Source organism: Scyliorhinus torazame, chromosome 30 (genome assembly GCF_047496885.1).
Source record: "Scyliorhinus torazame isolate Kashiwa2021f chromosome 30, sScyTor2.1, whole genome shotgun sequence".
Lineage (NCBI taxonomy): Eukaryota > Metazoa > Chordata > Chondrichthyes > Carcharhiniformes > Scyliorhinidae > Scyliorhinus > Scyliorhinus torazame.
In genome coordinates, this window is record NC_092736.1 from 11423444 (window position 1) to 11434790 (window position 11347).

The window sequence follows — 11347 nt, forward strand, 5'->3', positions numbered from 1 at the left end:
ATGCACTGCCTGTGGAAGTAGTTGAGTCGGAAACATTCGGGACCTTTAAGCAGCTATTGGATAGGTACATGGATTACTGTAAAATGATAGTGTAGATTTATTTGTTCTCAAGGGCAGCACGGTAGCATTGTGGATAGCACAATTGCTTCACAGCTCCAGGGTCCCAGGTTCGATTCCGGCTTGGGTCACTGTCTGTGCGGAGTCTGCACGTCCTCCCCGTGTCTGCGTGGGTTTCCTCCGGGTGCTCCGGTTTCCTCCCACAATCCAAAGATGTGCGGGTTAGGTGAATTGGCCAATGATAAATTGCCCTTAATGTCCAAATTGCCCTTGGTGTTGGGTGGAGGTGTTGAGTTTGGGTAGGGTGCTCTTTCCAAGAGCTGGTGCAGACTCAAAGGGCCGAATGGCCTCTTTCTGCACTGTAAATTCAATGATAATCTATGATTAATCTAGGACAAAGGTTCGGCACAACATCGTGGGCCGAAGGGCCTGTTCTGTGCTGTATTTTCTATGTTCTATGTTCTATGTTCCTTCCACATCAACAGTATCCTGCGCCGGGCTACTAGGGACGCAAAGGCCAAAACATCGGCCTCTCTTGCCTCCTGCACTCCCGGCTCTTGTGCAACCCCAAATATAGCCAACCCCCAGCTTGGTTCGACCTGGACCCCCACTACTTTTGAAAGCACCTTTGTCACCCCCACCCAGAACCCCTGTAGTGCCGGACATGACCAAAACATATGGGTATGATTCGCTGGGCTTCTCGGGCATCTCGCACACCTATCCTCTACCCCAAAAAATTTACTGAGCCGTGCTCCAGTCATATGCGCCCTGTGTAACACCTTAAATTGAATCAGGCTTAGCCTGGCACACGAGGACGGTGAGTTTACCCTACTTAGGGCATCCGCCCACAGCCCCTCCTCAATCTCCTCCCCCAGCTCTTCTTCCCATTTCCCTTTCAGCTCATCTGCCATAAGCTCCCCCTCGTCCCTCATTTCCCTATATATATCTGACACCTTACCGTCCCCCACCCATGTCTTTGAGATTACTCTGTCCTGCACCTCATGCGTCGGGAGCTGCGGGAATTCCCTCACCTGCTGCCTCGCAAAAGCCCTCAGTTGCATATACCGGAATGCATTCCCTTGGGGCAACTCATATTTCTCGGTCAGCGCTCCCAGACTTGCGAACTTCCCATCCACAAACAGATCTTTCAGTTGCGTTACTCCTGCTCTTTGCCATATTCCAAATCCCCCATCCATTCTCCCCGGGGCAAACCTATGGTTATTTCTTATCGGGGACCCCACCAAGGCTCCCGTCTTTCCCCTATGCCGTCTCCACTGTCCCCAATTCTTGGCTATCTGGATCCCCAAGTAACGAAAGTCCCTTGTTACCTTCCTCAACGGTAGGTCCTCTATTTCTCTACTCTGCTCCCCTGGATGCACCACATACAACTCACTTTTCCCCATGTTCAATTTATACCCTGAAAAATCCCCAAACTCCCCAAGTATCCGCATTATTTCTGGCATCCCCTCCGCCGGGTCTGCCACGTATAGTAGCAAATCGTCCGCATCCAAAGATACCCGGTGTTCTTCTCCTCCTCTAAGTACTCCCCTCCACTTCTTGGAACCCCTCAACGCTATCGCCAGGGGCTCAATCGCCAGTGCAAACAATAATGGGGACAGAGGTCATCCCTGCCTTGTCCCTCTATGGAGCCGAAAATATGCAGATCCCCGTCCATTCGTGACCACGCTCGACATCGGGGCCCTATACAACAGCTGCACCCATCTAACATACCCCTCTCCAAAACCAAATCTCCTCAACACCTCCCACAAATAATCCCACTCCACTCTATCAAATGCTTTCTCGGCATCCATCGCCACTACTATCTCCGTTTCCCCCTCTGGTGGGGCCATCATCATTACCCCTAACAGCCTCCGTATATTCGTGTTCAGCTGTCTCCCCTTCACAAACCCAGTTTGGTCCTCGTGGACCACCCCCGGGACACATTCCTCTATTCTCTTTGCCATTACCTTGGCCAGGATCTTGGCATCTACATTTAGGAGGGAAATAGGTCTATAGGACCCGCATTGTAGCGGGTCCTTTTCCTTCTTTAAGAGAAGCGATATCGTTGCTTCAGACAAAGTCGGGGGCAGTTGTTCCCTTTCCTTTCCCTCATGAAAGGTCCTCGTCAATACCGGGGCGAGCAAGTCCACATATTTTCTATAGAATTCGACTGGGAATCCATCTGGTCCCGGGGCCTTTCCCGCCTGCATGCTCCTAATTCCTTTCACCACTTCTTCTACCTCGATCTGTGCTCCCAGTCCCACCCTTTCCTGCTCTTCCACCTTGGGAAATTCCAGCCGATCCAAGAAGCCCATCATTCTCTCCCTCCCATCATATAATTTAGCTTCATATAATTTTTTATAAAATGTCTTGAACACTCCATTCACTCTCTCCGCTCCCCGCTCCATCTCTCCTTCCTCATCCCTCACTCCCCCTATTTCCCTCGCTGCTCCCCTTTTCCTCAATTGGTGTGCCAGCAACCTGCTCGCCTTCTCCCCATATTCGTACTGTACACCCTGTGCCTTCCTCCATTGTGCCTCTGCAGTGCCCGTAGTCAGCAAGTCAAATTCTACATGTAGCCTTTGCCTTTCCCTGTACAGTCCCTCCTCCGGTGCTTCCGCATATTGTCTGTCCACCCTCAAAAGTTCTTGCAGCAACCGCTCCCGTTCCTTACTCTCCTGCTTCCCTTTATGTGCCCTTATTGATATCAGCTCCCCTCTAACCACCGCCTTCAACGCCTCCCAGACCACTCCCACCTGGACCTCCCCATTATCATTGAGTTCCAAGTACTTTTCAATGCACCCCCTCACCCTTAGACACACCCCCTCATCTGCCATTAGTCCCATGTCCATTCTCCAGGGTGGGCGCCCTCCTGTTTCCTCCCCTATCTCCAAGTCTACCCAGTGTGGAGCGTGATCCGAAATGGCTATAGCCGTATACTCCGTTCCCCTCACCTTCGGGATCAACGCCCTTCCCAGCACAAAAAAGTCTATTCGCGAGTAGACTTTATGGACATAGGAGAAAAACGAGAACTCCTTACTCCTAGGTCTGCTAAATCTCCACGGGTCTACACCTCCCATCTGCTCCATAAAATCTTTAAGTACCTTGGCTGCTGCCGGCCTCCTTCCAGTCCTGGACTTCGACCTATCCAGCCCTGGTTCCAACACCGTATTAAAATCTCCCCCCATTATCAGCTTTCCCATCTCTAGGTCATGAATGCGTCCTAGCATCCGCCTCATAAAATTGGCATCATCCCAGTTCGGGGCATATACGTTTACCAAAACCACCGTCTCCCCCTGTAGTTTGCCACTCACCATCACGTATCTGCCCCCGTTATCCGCCACTATAGTCTTTGCCTCGAACATTACTCGCTTCCCCACTAATATAGCCACCCCCCTGTTTTTCGCATCTAGCCCCGAATGGAACACCTGCCCCACCCATCCTTTGCGTAGCCTAACCTGGTCTATCAGTTTCAGGTGCGTTTCCTGTAACATAACCACATCTGCCTTAAGTTTCGTAAGGTGTGCGAGTACCCGTGCCCTCTTTAATCGGCCCGTTCAGCCCTCTCACGTTCCACGTGATCAGCCGGGTTGGGGGGTGTAGCGCACAAAGACTCCGTGAGACGAATAGAGTGAAGTCGATGAGGCTTTATTAAGCGTGTCTGTTCCCCCGCAGCTCGATAGTAGAATGGCCTGCGGGGGAGGACTCCGGCTTCTTATACTCCGCCTTCAGGGCGGAGCTAGAGGTCAACGGCCAACCAGGATCCGGGATCTGTCAGCCAATGACATTAGGGCTTCCAGTCCCACATGACCCCTAATACATACTACCACAGGGGGCTTCCTACCCCCCCCCTTGTCGATTATCCATCCCCTTTTTCCAGCTCCTCACCCGGTTCCCACGCAGCTGTATCTCACCCAGGCGGTGCCCCCCCCGCCCATCCCCTCCCATACCAGCTCCCCCCTCTCCCCAGCAGCAGCAACCCAGTAATTCCCCCCTCCCACCCCCCCCCCCCCCGCTAGATCCCCCGCTAGCGTAATTACTCCCCCCATGTTGCTCCCAGAAGTCAGCAAACTCTGGCCGACCTCGGCTTCCCCCCGTGACCTCGGCTCGCACCGTGCGACGCCCCCTCCTTCCCGCTTCTCTATTCCCGCCATGATTATCATAGCGCGGGAACCAAGCCCGCGCTTCTCCCTTGGCTCCGCCCCCAATGGCCAACGCCCCATCTCCTCCACCTTCCCTCCTCCCCCCATCACCACCTGTGGAAGAGAGAAAAGTTACCACATCGCAGGATTAGTACATAAAACTCCTCTTTCCCCCCTTTTTAACCCCCCTCTTCGCCCCCCACATTCGCCCCACCACTTTGTTCAAACGTTCTTTTTAATAACCCGCTCATTCCAGTTTTTCTTCCACAATAAAAGTCCACGCTTCATCCGCCGTCTCAAAGTAGTGGTGCCTCCCTCGATATGTGACCCACAGTCTTGCCGGTTGCAGCATTCCAAATTTTATCTTCTTTTTATGAAGCACCGCCTTGGCCCGATTAAAGCTCGCCCTCCTTCTCGCCACCTCCGCACTCCAGTCTTGATAAATGCGGATCACCGCGTTCTCCCATTTACTGCTCCGAGTTTTCTTTGCCCATCTAAGGACCATTTCTCTATCCTTAAAACGGAGGAATCTCACCACTATGGCTCTGGGAATTTCTCCTGCTCTCGGTCCTCGCGCCATCACTCAGTATGCTCCCTCCACCTCCAACGGACCCGCCGGGGCCTCCGCTCCCATTAACGAGTGCAGCATCGTGCTCACATATGCCCCGACGTCCGCTCCCTCCGCACCTTCAGGAAGACCAAGAATCCTCAGGTTGTTCCTCCTTGCGTTGTTCTCCAGTGCCTCCAACCTTTCCACACATCGTTTCTGATGTGCCTCGTGCGTCTCCGTCTTCACCACCAGGCCCTGTAAGTCGTCCTCATTCTCGGCTGCCTTTGCCTTCACGACCCGAAGCTCCCGCTCCTGGGTCTTTTGTTCCTCCTTTAGCCCTTCGATCGCCTGTCGTATCGGGGCCAACAGCTCTTTCTTCATTTCCTTTTTGAGCTCTTCCACACAGCATTTCAAGAACTCTTGTTGTTCAGGGCCCCATGTGAAACTGCCACCTTCCGACGCCATCTTGGTTTTTGCTTGCCTTCCTTGCCGCTGTTCTAAAGGATCCACTGCAATCCGGCCACTTTCTCCTCCTTTTTTCATCCGTATCCAGGGGGGATTCCCTTCTGGTTTACCGCACAGTGTTTTTAGCCGTCAAAATTGCTGTTGGGGCTCCTATCAAGAGCCCAAAAGTCCGTTTCATCGGGAGCTGCCGAAACGTGCGACTCAGCAGGTCATCGCCGCACCCGGAAGTCAGGACGCTAGTCTGTTGGCAGAGGGCTTATAGCTTGAGGGGCGCCACTCCACATCAAGCGTGGCTGATCAGGAGTCTCTCCCGCTCTTACCGCCAGCCATTGGCGTGTTTGGAGGGATTTTGCAGGTTGACACATTCAACCTGTTTGGCCGTCAAGTCCTGGGGTGGGACTCGAACCCGGAGCTTCTGGCTCAGAGGCAGGGACTCTACCCACTGCGTCATAAGACGTCCATCTTCAATCATTATAGAGTAGTTAAAATGGGGAGATTAAATTTCCAGAATCAAGACAGGGGTGGGTTTGCAAACATTCCTAAGTTGTGTTCAGGAGAGTTTTCTGCAGCAGCATGTGTCCAGCCCAACAAGAAATGAGGCAATGCTGGACCTGGTTCTTGGAAATGTGGTGAGCCAAGTAGTTCAGGTGTCACGTGGGAACATTTAGGAAACAGTGATCATTGTAATGTAAGCTTTATGATGACAGTAGACAATGGGTAATCCAGAGTGAGAATAATTAATTGGGATGGAGCCGACTTCAATGACTGAACAGACTGGACCAGATAGGTGGGAACCAAAGGGTGGCAGGAAAAACTGTAGCTAAACAATGGGCTACCTTCAAAGAAGAAATGGTTCAAGCCCAGCCAAGGTATATTTCCTCAAAGGGGAAAGGTGGGGCAAACAAATTCAGAGCCGCCTGGATGTAAAAGGAGATATAAATTAAGATAAAGAAGAAAATGTATGCTCGAGAGAGAGGACAGGTGGAAAATACAATTTGAGGACCAGGCTGAGTACAGAAGGTTCAGAAAGGAGGTAAAAACATGTCAGAGGAGGAAAGAGGACTATGAGAAAAGATTGGCAGTCGACATAAAGGGGAATCCCAAAGTCTTTGACAGGCACATAAATAATAAGGCGGTAAAAGAAAGAGGACGGCTGATTAGGGACCAGAAAGAGGATTTGTACATGGAGGCAGGAGGTGTTAAATAAATACTTTACATCTGTCTTCACCAAGGAAGCAGATGCTATCCAGGCCATGCGACAAACTCTGTCACTCATCGATCAACTTTGCTAAGGAGGTGGTATTGGATAAACTATCAGTACTTAAAAGTTGACCAAGCCACCGGAACCAGATGCGATGCATCCAAGGATATTGGAGGAAGTGAGAGTGGAAATTGCAGGAGCACTGGCCATGATCTTTCAGTCTTCCCTAGACTCAGGGGAGGTGCCACAGAACTGGGGAATTGCAAACCTTACACCCTTGTTCAAAAAAGGTCAGGATATGCACTGAAATTACAGACCCATCAGTTTAACTTGGGTGGTAGGGAAGTTTCCAGAGACAGTTGTATCGAGGCAGTCCAGAGAAGGTTGATCCTGGGAATGGAGGGACTATCGTATGGGGAGAGGTTGAGTATGTTGGTCTGTACTCATTGGAGTTTAAAAACATGAGGGGCGACCTTACTGAGACATATCGGATTCTCAGGGGGTTTGACAGGGGAGATGCTGAGAGGTTGTTTCCCCTTGTGGACCAGAGGGCATAATCTCAGAGTAAGGGGGTCACCCATTTAATTTTTAAAAACATTTAGAGTCCCCAATTATTTTTTTTCCAATTATGAGGCAATTTAGCGTGGCAAGTCCACCTACCCTGCACATCTTTGGGTTGGAGGGGTGTGACCCACGCAAACATAGGGCGAATGTGCAACCTCCACATGGAAGGGGTGGACCATTTAAAACAGAGATTAGGAGGAATTTCTTCTCTCAGAGGGTAGCGAATCTGTGGAATTCTTTACCGCAGAGAGCTGTGGGGCCTGTTAAATATGTTCAAGGCTGAGAGAGGCAGATTTGTAACCAGTAAGGGAACCAGTAATTGTTGATTGAATAGCGGAGGGTATTCAATCCAAGGGTTCTGCATACATTGCATACAGTCACCACTCCTGGCAATTTTCAGATCATTGGAAAATTGCACCAAAGGCAAAGATTTGTTGGAAAAAACTTTTGTGCAAAAAAGCTAACCTGAAATAATTATGTATCAACGTTGTACAATCCCCATTCGTACAGTGCAAATATGAGATATTTAACGGTATAATCATACAATCATAGAATTTACAGTGCAGAAGAAGACCATTTGGCCCATCGAGCCTGCACCGGCCCTTGGAAATAGCACCCTACTTAATCCCACACCTCCACCCTATCCCCCTAACCCAGTAGCCCCACCTAGCCTTTTGGACATTAAGGGGCAATTTAGCACGGCCAATCCACCTAACCTGCACATCTTTGAATTGTGGGAGGAAACTGGAGCATCCGGAGGAAACCCACGCAGGCACGGGGAAAATGTGCAGACTCCGCACAGTCACCCGAGGCTGGAATTGAACCCGGGACCCTGAAGCTGTGAGGCAGCAGTGCTAACCGCTATGCCACCGTGCCGCCCCGAGTATAACTTTATGCATAACTTTGCATTTTTTTGTTAATGTTTTTAAAAAAAAATCATTTTTGCTTTAGTTGGCAGGGAGGGTGCGAGAGAGATTGGGGCACTGCAGAAATTAAGGCTCCTTCAGCAAAGCAAGCACTGCTCGAAGTTTTTAGAGATTTTATCCTGTGTGGATTTAGTGCTGGAACAGGCTGGTGCTGAGTTCTGACATTACAGAAACCAACTCAAACCGTTGTACCTGTCCGATTGAATGTCCAGGTGTGTCACTGCAATGCCCCTTACCTGTAAATCGCTCCATACTTGTTGAAGTTCCTCAGCATTTGTTTGTGCATGTTCCTGATGCCACCATTCTTCCAGAAGGTGTACACACTGACCCAGTTGTTCCTCCAATCTCCCGGCAGAGTGTCGTAGGATTTCAGAGTTGGGTCCGGAGGCTTGCCCGGTTCCCCGGCCCCCGGGTGACTCTTGCGAATTTGGGATGGACTCCCGCCCCCCATGGGGGGCAGGGGGATCCTCTGGCCGCAGATGCTGAGCCTGATCATTCTGACACTGGCTTGCAGGGGGGGGGGGGGGGGGGGTCTCTCCAAGTGAGTGCTCCCTCCCTGCCCGACTCCAAAATCCCAAATGTTCACCTCACTGCCCTTTTTATATCCCCGCCCCTGCTTTAACCTCGCTCAACAACCGCGCCAGCCAATGTGTGCATCTTCCCTGTGTTAGGGGGGGGGGGAGACATCATCTCACTGGGTGATAGGTTGCAAGGCTCTCGTTCACATTGCTAACGCTTCGCACTCACAAGTTATTATGAAGGCTGAGCAACAATCATTTTGCATTCTCTGGCCACAGCCAGAGGCAGCGTTTAATTAAGCATCCTCCTCAAGCATCACTTCCACAGAAACAGCTCTCCAGATTCTTTCACGTTCAAATCACCCCCAAAATAGGTTATTCCCAATGCTGAACCTCACAGTGTGATGAAGAGAGGCGCAACGTCTGATCACACAACTTTTGGAGTTAAGAACTTTTGATGCAGTTCCACACCATAAAATCAAAAAACATTATTTGCAACTTTTAAAAAATTCCTTCACAGGATGTGACTAAGACTATAAGAAATATGAACAGGAGTAGGTCGTTCGGCCCCTCTAGCCCTGCTCTGCCATTCAACAAGATCATGGCGGATCTGACGTTCCTCACGTCTACTTTCCTGTCCTTTCCCTCTCACACTTGATTGTCTTACTGATCAACATTCTATCTATCCCAGCCTTAAATATACACAAGCTCTCTGTGGCAAAGTCAGCATTCACTACCCACCCCTAATTGCCCTTGAGAAGGTGGTGGTGAGCCCCCTTCCTGAACCGCTGCAGTCCGCATGGTGTAGGAATGTCCACCGTGCTGTTGGGGAGGGAGTTCCGGGATTTTAACCCAGCGACAGTGCAGGAACGACGATATATTTCCAAGTCAGGGTGGTGTGTGGCTTAGGGGAGAACATGGAAGTGGTGGTGTTCCCCATGCATCTGCTGCTCTTGTCCTTCTAGGTGGCAGAGGCCATGGGTTTGGACAGTGCTGTTGTAGGAGCCTTGGTGAGTTGCTGCCGTGCATCTTGTAGATGGTACACATCCTGGCACTTGATTACTATTATCCCAAACCAATTCTGTCAAATCCCACAGTCATCTTTTATTGCTGTCAGACCAACCTGGACTATCACCGTGCTACAAAATGACTTACAGCTTTTAAATACGAGCCTGCCCACTCCCCTGTTCCATTCTTCCTGTTGTGGGGCATCATTCTCCGACCCCCCCAGCGGGTCGGAGAATGGCCGTTGGCCGCCGTGAATTCCGCCCCCCGCCGCCCGCCGAAGTCTCCGAAGGGAGAAAGGTCGGCGGGGGGTCAACGGCGCCGCACACCCCGGAGAATGGCACGGGTGGGCGCAAGGCAACCGATTTTGGGCCTGCCGATATTCTCCCATCCGGATGGGCCGAAGTCCCGTCGACGTGATGACGGGTCACGTCGGCGTAAATCAAACCTCCTTTTAATCGGCGTCAACCTGTGCTCAAGGTTTACGCCGACCTGCGCGGAGGTGGGTGACGGCCTGGGGGGTTGGCCGCTGGGCAGGCGATGGCGTGGCCGCAGTCTGAATGTGTGGGGAGAGGTGTGTCTAGGGTTTTGTGTGTGTGTGTGCGGTGGGGGGTGGTTAGAGTGGGCTGGGCTCCGGGGGAGTGCCGGGAGGGGGGTTGCGTGCTGGGGAGGGAGGATGGGGGGGTCCGTGCCGGGGAGGAGGATGGGGGGGTCCGTGCCGGGGAGGGAGGATGGGGGTGTCCATGCCGGGGAGGGCCGGGGAGGAGGATGGGGGGGTCCGTGCCGGGGAGGGGGATGGGGGGGTCCGTGCCGGGGAGGAGGATGGGGGGTTCCGTGCCGGGGAGGTGGATGGGGGGACGGGGTCCGTGCCGGGGAGGAGGATGGGGGGGTCCGTGCCGGGGAGGGGGGGTTGCGAGGGCAAGTGAGTTGGTCCACCTGGCCAGGTGCCAGCCTCCAACAATTGGGCCCATGCGGTCCATGCCACCTGGCTGGGGGAGGGGGTATGGGCAATGATGACATGTCGTTGTGTTCCCCCCCCCCCAGGCTGTCATGGATGAGGAGGAGGAGCATGCCAGAGAGGCGGCGCAGGCTGCCGCAGAGGGGCAGGCGGCAGCCGCCCAGGCTGGAGGGACACCTGACCGACAGGACGAGGAGGGGGAGGAGGACGTCGCGGCCCCACGGCAACGGTGGCACCCGAGGGCGCCCCGTGTGTACCGGCCCCGGCAGTCATACCAGGACCTCACGGACCGGGAATGCAGGAGGAGACTCCGGATGAGGCGGGAAACCGTGGCACACATCTGCCACCTGCTGGCACACCTGTCACCGCGTGGCACTGGCGGGGGACACCCTCTCCCCGTGTCCATCAAGGTTACGGTGGCCCTGAACTTTTATGCAACGGGGTCATTCCAGGCACCGAGTGGGGACCTGTCCGGCATATCGCAGACATCGGTGCACCGGTGCATCCGGGCAGTGACAGACGCCCTATATGCCATGGCGCACCGCTACATCCACTTCCCTGTGGACCGGGCCAGCCAAGATGCCCGGGCCGTGGGCTTCTCTGCCGTAGCCGGGTTCCCCATGGTCCAGGGTGCGATTGATGGGATGCACGTCGCCGTGCGGCCACCTGCAGATAACAGGGCCGTGTTCACCAATAGGAATGGGACCTATTCGATGAACATACAGGTGGTCTGCGACCACCGCATGATGATCCTGCACGTCTGCGCCCGTTACCCGGGCAGTGTACACGACTCACACGTGTTGTCGCGATCATCCATCACCGGCATGTACGAGGGACGCCATCCCTGGCTGAGGAGCTGGTTGCTGGGCGACAGGGGCTACCCATTGCGATCGTGGCTGATGACGCCTGTACGGAGGCCACGCAATGAGGCGGAGAACCGCTACAATGATGCCCATGTAGC

General features: G+C 53.1%; 1 protein-coding gene across 2 annotated transcripts in view; it reads right to left on the reverse strand.

Moving 5' to 3' along the window:
• LOC140404374 (cholesterol side-chain cleavage enzyme, mitochondrial-like) overlaps positions 1-8409 on the reverse strand; it is a 45337-nt gene extending 36928 nt beyond the window's left edge. For both annotated transcript variants that reach the window (XM_072492812.1, XM_072492810.1), the window contains exon 1: positions 8142-8409. In XM_072492812.1, coding sequence (XP_072348913.1) covers positions 8142-8401 — 260 coding nt within the window. In that variant the 5' untranslated portion in view covers positions 8402-8409. The remainder of the gene's footprint in view (positions 1-8141) is intronic.
• Positions 8410-11347: the final 2938 nt, after the last annotated feature.